The following is a 17,976-nucleotide window of genomic DNA, read 5'->3' as shown; positions in this document are numbered from 1 at the left end:
AAAAAAAAAGGTGTGGATTTTCTGAATCAAAAACTGTCCTGTTGCTTCAATTAACAGAGATTGATTAAACTTTATATCCACTTAAAGTGGTCAGCTGTAAACACCACCACGTGAATGACCACCTAAATGAAAGGAGGAAACAGTGGAAGCACAGAACACCGAGGCCCAGTGTATATTTGACCTGATGCTCACACACTCGCCCACGCGCATCTGGAGGATTAAAAGCATGGAGACGGCACTGCAAAGGCTTCACGCCCCTGTACGTCTGGTTTCCAAGTGAAATGGTAAAAATGTTTCCTGCACAGGGATGTTTAACACACTGACCAGCTCGGCTTCTCTCACAGCTTTCGTGATTGTTCTCATGAGCTGCGTCTCAGATTTAAAACTCTGATCTTGTGCTGTCCTTAAAGTCTGAGACTATAAAGAGGTTTTTAAAATTAACCAACTAACTGGAAAACTGGGGAGCATTTAGAACCATTAACAATGATGAGACTGGATGCAATGTCACATGCTGTTATACTGCCCCCTACGATTGACATTGGTATTGCACCGCACAGATTCATGGGGCTAATTTGTGGGATCGTGCTGAAGCAATGCTGCAGCTGAACGCTCGTGTGGGGTCTAAGAGTGACAGTTAAGAGGCGTAAACAGGAAACACGAGCCAGACAGGATTTCATCTCCACTAATGGATCAGATTACGAAGGAACGGTTGGAGAAGAGTCCGCAGCAGGATGCCGATCCTGAGCTGGTTTTGGATCTGATGAATCGAGCGCACGAGTTTGTGAGCATCAAACCAAACTGCCTTCTGTAGAGCACAGAGACACAAACACACTCAGACACGTGTGTAAAGCAGGAGGGTGTTTACTGTTTTTCTGTGTGTTTTCTCCGTATTTGGCTGTGGTGAAGTCAGCACAGTATGGGTTCATGGACTGTCAGGTTGAGAAATGATCTGCTCAGATGTATGCTTCAGTTTAATCCACGCTATGATTGAATGATTTCATCTAAAAGTGCTGCCTGGTTAATTAAACAGCACCGAAGACCGAAGAGGAAGTCTGCTTTGGAAAGCTCCATGTTTTCATGCTGGCGTGTAAAAAACATTAAACAATCTACATGACCTGATCCGTGTGCAGTGTTAAAAATAACCCGATGTGCTTTTGTGCTGCTGTGGTTTTTAACTCCGGCCTGGATGGATAACCTTCTGGAAAAGAACAAGAGGTTCCAATCGGGAGAAACACTCCGGTCTGGAAAACAGGGGGGGGCGTTTATTTTCACACAGATTTTAATAACTATGAGTGCATGTGTGAGCTCCTGTTGCAGATTTATTTATTTTATACGTCCTACAGAGATTAAAAACAGAAACACTCTCTTTATAGACATCCAGTACATCATGGGTTGTTTTTTTTTTTTCAGGTTCAGCTCCGCCCACACGTTTAACACCAGAAGAGAAACAGAACAAAATACAGCACAACATCAGGTCACGTCCCAAAGCACACCCACGCCTCCACTCTGCAAATAAACACTATTACAGTTTAAATAACTCCTATTATTATTATTATTATTATTATTATTGCTGAATTAAATCACATGCATTTCTGTTGTAATAAAACTATGAAAAATGTAAAAGTATTTCAGATGATCTTTGAATAAATTTTAAAATGTTGACGTTAGAGGCATCTCGTCTCATCCTGAAGACCTGAAGAGAGAGAGAAAGAGAGGGAGATGTTATTTATGTTCATTTGTTAACCTCTGCTTAATTATCATCCTCATCACCACCATCATCATCATCATCCTCATCCTCATCCTCATCATGGTCTTCCTCACCTCAGAGCAGTGAGCAGGAGCCCTTTTTCACTTTGGTGGGCTGGGGGCAGAGTACAGCTCGGATCGCTTCGTCAAACACAGTCTTTAGTCCGCGCTGGGTCAGAGCCGAGCACTCCAGATACTTCACTGCATCTACATACACACACACACACATGCACACACGTTCAGTGCAAAAGTTTTGGTACCCTCATTCAATTCATATTGACCCACTGGAATGATTTAAATAGTAAATGTGAAATCGTGAATAAATCTTAAGTAAACACAGAGACTAAAGCTAGAGAAGATGTCTCCTCCACACTAGTTCTGTGAAAAGGACGGGTCGGTCCGGGTGTTAGTGCGGAGAGAAGGTAAAGTTCTCGTCCTCTCACCGATCTCCTTGGCCAGAGCAAGGCCTTGTGGGTAGGTGATGGGAGCCAGCTTCTTCTCCTTCAGCTTCTCAATCGTCTCCTTCTCGTCCCTGAGATCCAGCTTGGTGCCGACCAGGATGATGGGGGTGGAGGGGCAGTGGTGCCGCACCTCAGGATACCACTAGGGGGCAGAAACGTGCAGGGGTGTGTCAGTGTTCAGTAATGTAGTTTATTCATTAGTGTGAATAACAGGAGTGTTAGGGGAGGTGCAGGAATTTATCCCTAATTAAAGGTCCTGATTAAAAAGTCGCAGCTTCACATTAAATGAGATGTAGTTATTAAGCATGTACATTTTATTATTTATTTTTTATTACAGTGTGATGTTGCAGCAAATCTCACTTTTTTTTTAGCCTCATATTTCTGTGGCTCTTTAAGCACCGCCCCCAGCCTCCCACACCCCTGCCCCGCCCGACACACCTGGCCCTGACTCTGGTACTAACTGCACTGTGAGAGCTGCAGTGACTCAGAGTTCCTTTCTCTCTCTACATTATACCTGATTATAAAGTGTTATTATTATTATGATTATGTTTGGTTATTATTATTATTTAAGCTTCCTTCCTCTCAAACCCATTAACAAGAAACATCAAAGGAGTTCGTAAAAATAATGGCAGCCTTCATTAGCGCCGAACACATCAGCACATTTAGCATCTTGTTTTTTCTTCCTCCTCTTCCTCGAAACGGTTATGTAACGCCTAGCGGAGGACCGCAGCGCTAACGAGATGCTAATGAACTTTCTGATCGTCTCCCCTACAGTAAGCATAACGTTAGCATGTTAGCGAGAGCCGTGCGCCTCCCTCCGCCTCGCCTCCGTTAGCATTCTGTCGTCCTTAAATAGATCGTAATTTGTCTTCCCGACCTCGCGTAACATATAACAGACGACATTTGCATATGGACAGCGTTACCATGGCGACTGCTCGCTAGGGGAATATAATAGCATCAAATTATAATGAAACTCAAACGCGAGGGCAAGAAGAAGACGAGCGGGCGTGAGAGCGGGAACGGAGGAGGAGCGAGAGACTCTGTATCGCTCACATCAATATCACTGTGTCTGTGTGTGTGTGTGTGTGTGTGTGTGTGTGTACACATCTTTATTCAAACATCTATTTTCTTTTGTTCAGACACACTTATTTATTTTTATTAATTGATTTTCTTCACATCAGTGAGATTTCCCACTCTGATAAACACACACACACACACACACACACACACACACACACACACACTGCAGATGGTTTAATTTTAATTATTAGATTTAAATCTGATCTTATCAAAATCAGAAACGTGTCTTTTATCTTTTAGTCTAGAACTTTATAAACTCAAGAAGTTTGATTAAAGAGTTTTGACTTTGCTTTAAAAGCTGCTGCAGTAATCCTGTCTCACTTCCTGTCTTACTTCCTGTCTCACATGCTGTCTAACCTTCTGTCTCTGTAGTGCAGCTCCTGTTTATCCAAACCACACAGACAGGGAGAACTTCATCCATCTTTATGCATCAATCCGCCCATGGATGTCTGTCTGTCTGTCTGTCTGTCTGTCTGTCTGTCTGTCTGTCTGTCTGTCTGTCTGTCTCTCTCTCTCTCCGTAGGTCTGTCAGTCCCCCCCCCCCCTCTCTCTCTCTCTCTGTACATGTATTTATTAAAACGTTGGTCTTTCAGCAATCAGTTTTTCCTCTTATTTTCCTGTAGCACTTTTCTCTGTAGAGTTTTAAGTGAAGCAGCTGAAGGACGTGTGTGTGTGTGTGTGTGTGTGTGTGTGTCAGATCAAGTCCTTGGTGTTGATTCTTTAGAACAGTGTGACAGTAAAGAGGACGAGTGTGAGAAGAATCTCCACGTGACTGGTTACAGAGACGTCTCTCTGACCTCGGCGTGGAGACGTTCCTCACCAGCACTCGGGCCTCAGAGCCGCCGCCGCTCCCCTAAAGTTCTGTATGTCTTTATACCCAAACCGATCATTAAACATCTTCAAAAGCTTGTGTGTGGAGCGGGAGTGTTTCACCGCTCCATCAGGATCTCATTTTCTTCTGCGTCTCTGAAGTCGAAGGCCGTCTGTGTTTCTTACGCAACACCTGAGTGTCTGCTCCACACCGCTCCCTGTACACACTGCGTCTCTCCCTCTCTCTCACACGCGCCGGCACTCTATTATAGTCTGTATGTATTTATACCCAAACCGATCATTAAACATCTCTACACCTGTTGTACACATGAATATGTATGATATGTAAATTAGAAACACCTCCCGTGCCATGTCCTCCTGCAGCTCCGCCCACTCAAGGTAAATCCTTGTTTTTATTTATCTATTTATTTATTTATTTATTTATTATTTATTTATTTGTTTATTTTTAATGTAGGAACAGTCGACCCCTGTCAGAACATATTCCACTGTTACCATGACAACGACCATCCGTTTTCAGTCCCCACACCATCGTTCTTTCGTAATTTGCATATCATGCTGTGATTGGTTCAAAGCTCTTAAACTTGTTTAGTGATGTCACACTGACATAAGTGACGTTAGTGTTTAATACTGAAATTATTATTATTAATTTATTTATTTTTAATAACTATGACTATTTCAACTTGCTGGTTCTACATGTCTATCTATTTTGAAGTCTGTGCAGCTGATTTGTTTTGTAAATATAATAAAGAGAAAAAGAGTAAACAGATAAATGAAATATTTTTGTACGCAGTGGCATCTAGTGTCCAGTGGATTTACTGCACTGATCTGGTATTAGAAAATAATTTCAAAATCATATGAGATAAATATTGTATTATTCTCATCATTATTATAATATACAGCTTTAAACAGAGAAAAGATTGTGTATTATCATGTTTTATTATAGGACACTTGTTTACTTAATAACATTATTAGTAAAGAAAAAACAGTCATGATGTAATTATGTGGAAAGGAATCATTTGTCTGAACAGCGCAGCAGGTGTGAAGTTGTCTTATTTCCCCGTGTGTTTTATTACAGCAGCGAGAGGGCCATGGTTATAGTTTTATGGTTATTATAATTCAGTAAACTCACCTTGGCTCTGACGTTCTCGAACGACGCGGGACTGACCAGAGAGAAGCAGATGAGAAACACGTCCTGAAACACACAGAGATAAACACACTGAGCACACAAATACACACACGCTGTGTTTAACATACCACACTGAACAGTTTACCACACACACACACACACACACACACACCTCCATAATTAGTGCACTAGACAAGCAGTCACCAGTGCGCTGCTGATTATAAACTACTGCAGAATTGTGTTTATTATTAAAAATGTTTTAGTGCTTTTGTTTTATACAGAAATCTTTTTGTTATTTTGTTTATATCTGTAAAACTGCTCCTTTTTTACACTCAGAAATGTCCCTGGTTTACAGAGCATCCGGAAAGTATTAACAGCGCTTCACTTTCTCCACATTATTCTATGTTACAGCGTTATTTAAAAATGGATTTAATTCTTTATTTTCTCCAAAGTTCTACAAACAACACCGCATAATGACAACGTGAAAGAAGTTTAAAATCTTAAAATCTTTTTTAAAAATAATAATAATAATAAAATAAAATAAAAATCACATATACATAAGTATTTTGTGGTAAATTAAGATGATTGGACATGATTTGAAAAGACACACACCTGTCTATATAACATCACACAGATAACAGCGCAAATCAGAGCACAAACCAAGGGAGCAGTGTTAAGGTATGTTACTGTTTAAAGTAACTAATTACATTACAAAATTACTGTCTTTAAAAAGTAATCAGTTCCATTACAGCGTTACTTTCTGATAAAAGTAACTAGTTCAGTACTTTTCCACTGCAGAATGAAATGAAAACTCCTTTGTGATTCCTCATGCATGTTGTTTTAGTCAAGACCTTTATAATTATTCTACCAATTCTACCATCACTCAGTCAAGTTTGGCCCATAATCTGTTAACTACTAATACCCCTAATACCCCCATCTCACCTACTAATACCCCCATCTCACCTACTAATACCCCATCTCACCTACTAATACCCCCATCTCACCTACTAATACCCCCATCTCACCTACTAATACCCCTATCTCACCTACTAATACCTCTATCTCACCTACTAATACCCCCATCTCACCTACTAACACCCCATCTCACCTACTGATACCCCCTTCTCACCTACTAATACCCCATCTCACCTACTAATACCCCTATCTCACTTACTAATACCCCCATCTCACCTACTAACACCCCATCTCACCTACTAATACCTCTATCTCACCTACTAATACCCCCATCTCACCTACTAACACCCCATCTCACCTACTAATACCCCATCTCACCTACTAATACCCCATCTCACCTACTAATACCCCTATCTCACTTACTAATACCCCCATCTCACCTACTAATCCCCCTATCTTACTTACTAATCCCCCTACCTCACCTACTAATACCCCATCTCACCTACTAATACCCCTATCTCACTAACTAATCCCCCATCTCACCTACTAATACCCCTATCTCACCTACTAATACCTCTATCTCACCCACTAATACCCCTATCTCACCCACTAATACCCCATCTCACCTACTAATACCCCTATCTCACCTACTAATACTCCTATCTCACCTACTAATATCCCTATCTCACCTACTAATCCCCCTACCTCACCTACTAATACCCCATCTCACCTACTAATACCCCATCTCACCTACTAATACCCCTATCTCACCTACTAATACCCCATCTCACCTACTAATACCCCATCTCACCTACTAATACCCCTATCTCACCTACTAATACCCCTATCTCACCTACTAATACCCCTATCTCACCTACTAATACCCCTATCTCACCTACTAATACCCCCATCTCACCTACTAATACAAGTTTTGGCGCTGTGATTAGGTTTCAGATAGTCAAACCACATAGGTGAGATAGAGGGATTAGTAGGTGAGATAGGGGTATAACAGCAGGAATAAGACAGGGGGGCGAGCTATTGGGGGCGGGGCTTGTAGGACAACTTTCACACACACACTGATAGACTGGAAATGACTGCTGTCTGGCTCACGGATTACATAATTTGTCTGAATAACAGAAAATAGATTTTTTTTTAAATAACTAATTAACTGAGTACTTAAAAGGCAACCTAACACATTAAATTACTCGTTAAACCAAAAAAATTTAAGTACCCTAATGTTACTTTGTAACGTGTTACATCCAACACTGCAAGGAAGACCACCAACACATCCACCACCAATCAGGAAGCCACTCTCTAGTAAAAGGCATATGACAGCCATCTGGAGTTTGTCAAAAGGCACCTGTAGAACTTTCAGACTATGACAAATGAAATTTATTGACCTCTTTGGTCTGAATGCCAAGCATCTTGTCTGGAGTAAACCTGCTCATCATCTGGCCAATACCATTTCTACAGTGAAGCATGGTGGTGGTGGCATCATGCTATGGGGATGTTTTTTTGGCGGCCGGAACTGGGAGACTAGCGGGGATTCAGGGAAATATGACTGCAGGAATGTACAGAGACATCCTTAATCAAAACTTGCTCCAGGGCACTCTGGACCTTTGACTGTGGAACAACTTTGTGAATGTCCTTGAGTGCCCCAGCCAGAGCCCAGTCTTAAACCTGATTAAACATCCCTGGAGGGATCTGAAAATGATGCTGTAATCCAGCTGCTTTAACACACCTCAGTCATCATACTTTCTACATTTAAACACCTTACATCACTTACATGCATTACTTTACTGTCTGTTACCACCTCCTAGTGGCCGGGTGGTTTTGTGTGTGTGTGTGTGTGTGTGTGTATACCGTTTGTGGGTAGGACAGGGGGCGGAGCCTGTCGTAATCCTCCTGTCCTGCTGTATCCCAGAGTCCCAGGTTCACAGGTTTGCTGTCCACCATCACATTGGCAGAGTAATTATCAAACCTGATAAAACACACACATACACAACATTGAGAATTTATGTAATTATGATGATTTAATATTAATCCTTGGGGTTTAATATTCAGGACATTCAGGGGGTTTAACACTCTCAGGTACATTAAACATTTATCTTTATTTCACTTTTATTCGTATTGGCCAAACGCACACAGCATACTCTCACCGGAACCGGATGTGGTGGCCCATGAATTAAAATAAATTTGTAAAGTGGCCTTGAGTCTCTTGAAAGGCGCTATATAAAATAAACTTATTATTATTATTATCATTATTATTATTTTTAATTAACAGATAATACAAGATGGAGCTTTAAAGATAGAAAGATAATTTGTCACTTCTACTCTACATCTTGAGAGACATTGGGAGAGACAATGGAAGAGGCAATCCAGGAGACAATTGGAGAGGCATTTGGAGAGCCAGAGGGAGAGATGATGGGGGAGACAATGGTAGAGAAAATGTGAAAGTCTTTGGGAGAGCCAGAGGGAGAGACAATCCAGGAGACAATTGAAGAGGCATTTGGAGAGACAGTGGGAGAGACAATTAGAGAAGTATTTGGAAAGTCAGAGGGAAAGGGAAATGAAATAGGCAATGGGAGAGACAATGGGAAGGACAATGGATGGGACTATGGAAGAGCCAATGGGAGAGCCAGTGGGGGAGACAATCCAGGAGACAATTGGAGAGGCATTTGGGGAAGCATTTGTAGAGCCAGGGGGAGAGACGATAGTAGAGCCAGAAAAAGAGGCAATGGGAGAAGACAATAAAAGAGGCAATGGGAGAAGACAATAAGAGAGGCAATGGGAGAAGACAATAAAAGAGGCAATGGGAGAAGACAATAAGAGAGGCAATGGGAGAGGCAATGGGAGAGGCAATGGGAGAAGACAATAAGAGAGGCAATGGGAGAGGCAATGGGAGAAGACAATAAAAGAGGCAATGGGAGAAGACAATAAGAGAGGCAATGGGAAAAGACAATAAGAGAGGCAATAAGAGAGGCAATGGGAGAGGCAATGGGAGAGGCAATAAGAGAGGCAATGGGAGAGGCAATGGGGGAACCCCTGGGAGAGCAGTGTGTGAGTGTTGTTGAGGTGTTGCGTGACTCACACAGTGGGGATGTACTCTCCGGGGAAGGCGTTGGTGGTGTAACTGATCAGCAAACATGTTTTACCCACAGCACTGTAACACAAACACAAACACACTCCATTAAAACAAATCACAATCTTATTAAACATTCTGAATACCATCCGTGTTCCTGTGAGTGGGTGTGGCCATGCGATTAGGGGCGTGTTTTTGTGTATCATTAGTAACATTTCTACTGTGTTTACAGAATATTTATAAACATCCCACTTCCTCGGCTCACGTTTGGGAGCAAATGGAAACGTGTTGTGAAGATACGTGGAACTTTACAGAATTCTGGTGTTTATTAACACACACACACACACACACACACACACACACACACACACACACACACACACAAAAAAAAAAAAAAAACAGCTGCAACACATTCCTGAGGTGAGCATGTGGGAATCTGTTTACGTCTGATGTCCTGACAGGTAGCTGTGTGTACATGCGGCTGCACGCACGGGAGAGGAATCAAGAATTCACACACACACACACACACACACACACACACACACACACACTGAAGCTACGTTTTTAAAAACACATCCCTGAAGCTATAAGTTCTGCAGCAACTCGCCAGAGATGAAAAGTTCTCCTTATTATTCTCTCTTTCACACACACACACACACACACACACACACACACACACACACTTGTCAAGTAGAATGTATTATATGTTTATTATGTATAATTTGATTTGTTGTTGATGATTTGCGGGTGTTATTGTGCACTGACACTGGAGACTCCTTACACCATGTTCTCCCCACACACCACGTCGCCACGTCATCACGTCACCACGTCACCACGTCACACCTATAGACGGATTTGTACGTCCCTGTGAATCAGCTGTTGCTATGGAAACCAGAACTTATCAGAACGAGCAGAGTAATGCAAACCTGCGCTGTGTTGTGTCAGTGCTGGAGAATTAATCAACACACACACACACACACACACACACACCGCAGAGTGAGTCAGGGCTGTAAAGCGGATACGTCGCGAGTGTGTTTTCTTTCGCGCTCCACATAAACAATCACTGCATGAGTGAGCATGAGCTCGAGATAACACACACACACACACACACACATACACCGAGTTCACTGAGAGCATGACTTCCTGGTCGTGTTCCTCACAGGTACAGGAGATTAACTTTGTCTCACACACACACACACACACACACACACACTCATGTTGAACGCTGTATGATTTAGTTTTAGTGAAATAATCCTAAAATGTTCTTTTGGTTCCCCTGCAGAGCTCAGTGATGGACGTCAGAGTTTCTCTTTAATGCTGTGTCCTGTATCACAGCAGTGTGTGTGTGTGTGTGTGTGTGTGTGTGTGTGTGTGTGCGAAGCTCAGCATGAGGCTGTGCACTATAGTGACAGGAAGTAAGACAGTTTCAGGCAGGAAGAGACATTGAGCATCAGTTTGAAGTTTGCTCAACCAAAAAAAAAATCAACACACACACACACACACACACACACACACACAGACACACACACACACACAATAAACTTCATTGGATACTGTACATAAAAATATAAAGGCATTCTGACATGACATTAGTGTGTGTGTGTGTGTGTGTGTGTGTGTGTGTGTGTGTTGTGTCAGCATGACCGTTATGAACGTTTTCTTCCTGTCTCTCTAAAAGGAAGTCCCTCTTGCACAGACTAACACACACACGCATGTACACACAAACATACACACACACACACACACACACACACACTATTTAAGGGCGATGTTTAGGACCCTGAGCTCGTCCCGACTGTTTGTAGCTGCTAAAAGTTGAGTAAGAACACGAACACGTTTAACTGACGTTCTGTAACAGGATGTGATCGCGCTCCACTCGCGCTCCACTCGCGCTCTATTCGCGCTCCACTCGCGCTCCAGTACAGCAGTAGTTACTGTTAGAGAGCCGCCGTGGTGTGAGGGGAATTAAACACTCAGGGGTGTGCTGTTAGAGCAAAGTCATCAGCTCTGATGTCATGTGACAACAAAAATCAAACGTGAGAATCTCAGCAAAAACAAAAAGGAGAAAAAGCTTCTGAGTTCTGCTGAAACTAAAACTTTTTCTTGTTGTTATTTATAAAATAAATGACATAAAGGTGTCTCATCTGGTAGAAGTGAGCGAATGATTACCTGCAGTTTAGAATTTATCCAATAAAAAGTGTTTTAAACCATAATGTTTGTTTGGCATAATGTTTCTCTGTAGCTGACATATCTATTCCTTTTTACACCACAGGAGGGCGCATGTGCAGTTCAGGCGATGCGCAGGTGTAGCGTTAGCGCCGCCGTTACAGACTGAGGACAGAGAAACAGGATTTATTTATTTGTTTTATTAATACTGAGGCTAATCAGTCTAAACCTGTCTGCGCTGATTAGCATGTTGGGATCGAGAAGCTAAACCGGTTTAAACAGAGGTGTGCAAACTTTTAGCTTGTTAAAATAATTATTAACGATTCATTGCTTATTTGGTTTAAAAGTGTTTAACTAATGATTAGGAAAAATGTCCTCCAGTAGAACCCGTACCCTGAGGTGTGTGTCCCTTTCGTCCTCTTTTTTTCAGACTAATCCCCTCTTTACACGGACACATTGGACACACCTTAATCTCACACACCTTAATCTCACACACCTTAATCTCACACACCTTAATCTCACGCACCTTAATCTCACACACTTTAATCTCACACACCTTAATCTCACGCACCTTAATCTCACACACTTTAATCTCACACACCTTAATCTCACGCACCTTAATCTCACACACTTTAATCTCACACACCTTAATCTCACACACCTTAATCTCACACACCTTAATCTCACACACTTTAATCTCACACACTTTAATCTCACACACCTTAATCTCACACACTTTAATCTCACACACCTTAATCTCACACACTTTAATCTCACACACCTTAATCTCACACACCTTAATCTCACACACTTTAATCTCACACACCTTAATCTCACACACCTTAATCTCACGCACCTTAATCTCACACACCTTAATCTCACACACTTTAATCTCACACACCTTAATCTCACACACTTTAATTTTACACACTTTAATCTCACACACCTTAATCTCACACACCTTAATCTCACACACTTTAATCTCACACACCTTAATCTCACGCACCTTAATCTCACACACTTTAATCTCACACACCTTAATCTCACACACCTTAATCTCACGCACCTTAATCTCACACACTTTAATCTCACACACCTTAATCTCACACACCTTAATCTCACGCACCTTAATCTCACACACCTTAATCTCACACACTTTAATCTCACACACCTTAATCTCACACACTTTAATTTTACACACTTTAATCTCACACACCTTAATCTCACACACCTTAATCTCACACACTTTAATCTCACACACCTTAATCTCACACACCTTAATCTCACACACTTTAATCTCACACACCTTAATCTCACACACTTTAATCTCACACACCTTAATCTCACACACCTTAATCTCACACACTTTAATCTCACACACCTTAATCTCACACACCTTAATTTAGCTAATAATCTCACACAATTTAATCTCACACACCTTAATCTCACACACTTTAATCTCACACAATTTAATCTCACACACCTTAATCTTACACACTTTAATCTCACACACCTTAATCTCACACACTTTAATCTCACACACTTTAATCTCACACACCTTAATCTCACGCACCTTAATCTCACGCACCTTAATCTCACACACTTTAATCTCACACACCTTAATCTCACACACCTTAATCTCACACACTTTAATCTCACACACCTTAATCTCACACACTTTAATCTCACACACCTTAATCTCACACACCTTAATCTCACACACTTTAATCTCACACACCTTAATCTCACACACCTTAATTTAGCTAATAATCTCACACACTTTAATCTCACACAATTTAATCATACACACCTTAATCTCACGCACCTTAAACTCACACACTTTAATGTCATGCACTTTAATCTCACACACCTTAAACTCACACACCTTAAACTCACACACTTTAATCTCACACACTTTAATCTCACACACTTTAATCTCACACAGCTCAACTCCACGTCACTCCCTGTGATGTCACTCCGAGCTCATTTAAAACTTTCACGTGTTTTTATCTTTATCTTTGTCTAAGCCGTGATGTATTCTGATGAAACAGTAATGTAGTGACATGAGAGGAGAACCTGAAGAGGAACCACACACACACACACACACACACACACACACACACACACACACACACACACAGAGCCGCGCAATGACTCAGGGTTAAATTCTGTCTTTTCCTCATTGTGGTTTTGCTCGCTGATCATTAACTTGCAAAACTTTTTCAGTCTTTATAAAAGAAATAACAGAATAAGTTAAAAGAAAATCCTGAACATCAAACTTCAGATCTGACTTTAGGCCACGCCCCTTCCCGAGTCCACACGCTACTCTGTACTGAGGAGGAAAAAGTCTATCACTACTTTATTTCTCTCTCTGTTTCTATTCATGTGCGAGTCAGACAGAGTCAGAAAACTCATCAACTAGTGTAGACACTGAACTCCTCCACAAACACCAGTGCTCTATTACCTTTTAGAAACATTAACCTACTCTAAAGAAGAACATTTAGAGTACACACACACACACACACACACACACACACACACGTGTGAGTTAAACAACTCAGCAATTTGAGGAACTTGTGCAACTGAGCCACACTCTCAAAATGGCCCGAGAGGAACTAGAGAACGAACAAGCGAATAGGAAATCATCCAGAGGAGACCAGAACGGGCGGGGCAGGGACTGGGGGGTGGGGGGTTTAACAGAAGCCTTACTTCTCTATTACTGTGTAATTATCTCAACAAGACTTTACTTCTGTTACAGGTGTTTAATGGATAAAAAGTCTGAGTGAAGCCGAGGGTCAAAAGTGTCACATAATTTATTCAAATGTCACAATGTGTCGTAAAAACAGGAAGAACTTAAACCCCTACATGATCACTGATTAACCCTTCGAACTCATGCGGTACGGATGCGTAGCAGCAGCTCAGCACAGCGCAGTGACGCTTAAATTAATATCTGCTTATATAGAAGTCTTGCAGGTGTGTTAACGTGGAATAAAAACATGTGACCGTGTGTGTCCGTGATATTTCTTTGCCTGTGTGACCCATTTTACATTTATTTGTTACATTTATTTATTTCTCGGTCATGTGTCTTTATTTGGTTGAAATAAAATTTAATTCAGGTCATCATGTCATCTATTTTGTGCTGAAAGTAAGGACACGTCCATTTATAAGCGCCTCGTGGAGCGATCCATCAGAAGACCAGGAGGATTTTAATAAGAACTAATCAGCACCTGAAATCTGCGATGTCAGGCTGAGCGGGACAGGAAGTAGTCCTCAGTCCAAAAGGAAGTTGAACTATCTGTTTGTGACCTGCCCCTGTAACCGGGTTTAATGCAGGGTGTGTTCAGTCGGACGCTCGGCGTTCCTGGGATACACACCGTGTTCCACACCTACACCCTGATAACGGACACGTGCAGTACAACATCAGGGAGGAGTAAAGGTCTAATTAAATCAGACTGAAACGTGATTGTTTAATCAGCGACTGAATGAGAATCATTGTGTTTCTTACACTTTTTTTTTCACGTGCCTGGTTTTAATTTTGTAAATAATAAATAAGGCACATGTTAATCTGCAGCGTTTAGGGAACACTTGTGCGCTCGAGATTTACAAAGGAACATTAAAACACATTGTAAAGTTAAACTTAGTCTAAAACAGTTACTGCTCGTTTTTAACGTACAGTGGACCCTTGGATTGCGAGCAAAATGCGTCCCAGAAGCATAAATCAAACGAGAGGAGAAGAGGCACGCTGTCAAGTGACATGCACACACACACTATCACACACACACACACACACACACACACACACACACACACACACACACACACACACACACATCAGAGCAGGCTGATACAGAGAGAGAAAATGGATCTTTAACCTCTCTAATGAGACTTGCTTTTGCTTTACACACGCGATGTACACACACACATACAGACACAAAATAAAATAAGTTTTACACACACACACACACACACACACACACACACACACACACGGTCACAGATGTTGATTATACCAGTGGAAGACACGCACTAAGACCCAGCAGGGGAGACGATTACCCACAATTCCACAGCACAAGAGAGAGAAAAACCGTTGGCTCAGTTGTGATCACGTGACGCTCGGCGTCAAAACAAGAAGTGCATACGTGATACATGATACTCGGTACTCGTATATATATATCAAGGCACGCTCGTTTATCAAAATTTATAACAAATTTTTGCTTATCTTGAGGGATGCAAACCACGTTACAATCTGAGGTTCTACTGTTTCACTAAATGTTTAATTTGCATTAACGCTCCACAATTAATCAAATAAAAATCACAGCCATGAATAATTAATCACAAAACACTATTTACACAATTTATAACAGCTAATATACGCTGCAACGTCTGAAGTTTATTGTTTATTTTTATAATTGATGTATATAATATGATGGACTGTTAGTCCCCCAAAATACATTTAAATACACAATGGTGCATTAAATAATTAAATATTACAGTTTAAATCAGAATATCACGTGATTGTTTTGATCAAATATTTTGACCCCAATAATAAGAATCAATGTGTAACATTAGACCTACATACACATTTATGCTTTAATACCACAATAAACAACAGAAAAGGCTTAAATAGCATCTGCATGTGTTGATATACATTAATATGCGAATGTAAACGCGCCCTCGTGCCATGTTGTCATCCGGAATATCCCCGACTTTGTCTGACTTTACTAAAAACCTCACACTTATTTCAGTCACGGCATCTCGATTTATTTACGTCCTCACCCTTTCATTTCACACCTGTCAGGGTATATTTAAACGTTACCATGGCGACCATGTGTTCATCTCTAACATTAGCCTAAAGTTGGCCAGTGTGCAGGTTCTGTACAGACACAGGTTTATCATCCTCAAATCATTTGTATATTCGAAAGGAACGAGTTCATTTACTATAAACTGATTATCGTACATCAATTATGTTTTTTTTCTAGCCCCGCCCACAAATTAACTCAACAGAGAAATAGAATCTATAATCAGTCTATAGAGTGATGATCAGCACCTGGGAGGAGTTTAAGGAGTAAAATTAAAGGTCATGTCTAATCCATGTGTGTGTGTGTGTGTGTGTTTACATGTTTCACAGCAACATTTTGGTGTAAAATGTCTCTCAAATACTCTCTGGATGGAAACAACACACAGCATTTAGTTGATTTAAGAATCTGGCTGGTCTTTGATCGCTCCAGGGTCTCAGTCAGTCTGGTTCATGTTGAAGAGGAAATGGTGATTTTTTTTATTCAATTTTTTTTGAGAATCAGAAGATGGCGCCTGCCCGAGTGTGTTCACCCGATCTCCTTCTCTTCATGCATCTCTGAGCTTCAACCCTACTCCTGATCCCTTCTCTTCCCGCTCAGGTGTGACGTCGACACGGCACCGGGCCTCGAGACTCTGATTTACCTCTGCACCATAAAACTCAACCTGATCTTTCTCCGTCCTGAAGCTGGAGTCTAATGCAGCTTCCTGTTCTGATACGAATCGATCAGCGGCTCATGCAGCAGCTTCCTGTTCGTTCTTAAAGGAAATAAAACGGCGGAGACCTCGTTAGTCAGAGCGGAGTCACGCGAACCCCGAGCGGGGGGTGAGCGGGGTGTGGAGTGACCCGTAATGACCTACTGGACTTCTATTGAGATCTTCTGCAGTGTCAAAGTCAATCGAAGGACAAAAGACACGTCGAGACGACGCTCAGTAAACCCCCTGAGAGGTGCAGTCGAGTTCCTCGTGGAACTAAAAGTACTGAAGCACTTCATCTAAAATTATCACTGATGGATTGATCTAGAAAAAGTGAGTGAAGGAAGTGAAACTGCAGGTGGGAAAAGGTACAAAGATCACAAAGAAAAAGTGATAGCTGCGTAAAAGTGACGATCCTGAGAGTTTGCTCTCTAAAGAAGAAATTCCTCATGAGTTATTCCTTTAAATTACTTTTTAATTCTCTTTTTTTCCCCTTTAAATTATTACTTTCATTTTTTATTTTAAATTTTATTTTTTTATTGTAATTAATTTATTTCAGTTTATTTCAGTCTTCTTGGAGTCTTCACCGTCAGGGCCGGGCCGCGCACAGAACCGCAAACGCTTCTAGAACTAACCTCAGGCTGCCCTTTTTTAATTAAATCTCTAGAAACATACAAATAAATAACACAGTGAATGTAATATCTGGATGATTAACACACAGACGTTTATATCTGTAACATTCGACAGGGCGTGAAGGGAAAGAAGGCGAAGTGTTAAAGATCTCTCGTCTCTCTGCATCGGCTTCACTGGTTCAAAGAGGAACACGTTTAAGAGGAACCAGCTTAAAAATAATAATAATAATAATAATTAACTAACTAAAATAAACATGAATAATAATCTCTCCAAACTGTGGTGAAGTTTGACTCACCCGTCTCCCACCACCACACACTTTATGGCCTGCATTTTCACTCCAAACTCAGACTGAGGACGATTCTGTCTCTCTCTCTCTCTCTGTGTGACGCCGCGGGGATGAGAACTGCACACTGAAACTGTGATACAGGAAGTGTGTGTGTGTGTGT

The 17,976-nt window shown here is 41.3% G+C and overlaps 1 protein-coding gene across 1 annotated transcript; it reads right to left on the bottom strand.

Moving 5' to 3' along the window:
- Nucleotides 1–1,306: 1,306 nt before the first annotated feature.
- Nucleotides 1,307–17,976, bottom strand: rac2 (Rac family small GTPase 2). The gene is made up of 7 exons (XM_053514454.1): nucleotides 17,826–17,976; nucleotides 9,251–9,322; nucleotides 8,023–8,140; nucleotides 5,248–5,310; nucleotides 2,190–2,349; nucleotides 1,822–1,953; nucleotides 1,307–1,693 (listed from the first exon to the last, which is right to left on the bottom strand). The coding sequence occupies exons 1-6, from the start codon at nucleotides 17,858–17,860 to the stop codon at nucleotides 1,823–1,825; spliced, it is 579 nt and encodes a 192-aa protein (XP_053370429.1). The 5' UTR covers nucleotides 17,861–17,976; the 3' UTR covers nucleotides 1,307–1,693; nucleotide 1,822.

Source organism: Clarias gariepinus, chromosome 16, assembly GCF_024256425.1.
Source record: "Clarias gariepinus isolate MV-2021 ecotype Netherlands chromosome 16, CGAR_prim_01v2, whole genome shotgun sequence".
In the NCBI taxonomy this organism is placed as follows: Eukaryota; Metazoa; Chordata; class Actinopteri; order Siluriformes; family Clariidae; genus Clarias; species Clarias gariepinus.
The sequence above is the reverse complement of the archived record's forward strand: the minus strand, read 5'-3'. Positions and strand labels throughout refer to the sequence as shown.

Coding starts and splice junctions, on each gene's coding strand:
- rac2 (XM_053514454.1), bottom strand. CDS start 17,860: ATGCAGGCCATAAAGTGTGTGGTGGTGGGAGACGG. Junction 5,311..8,022: donor CCCTGTCCTACCCACAAACG/GTATACACACAC, acceptor TGTGTGTTTCAG/GACGTGTTTCTCATCTGCTT. Junction 2,350..5,247: donor TCGAGAACGTCAGAGCCAAG/GTGAGTTTACTG, acceptor TCTGCCCCCTAG/TGGTATCCTGAGGTGCGGCA.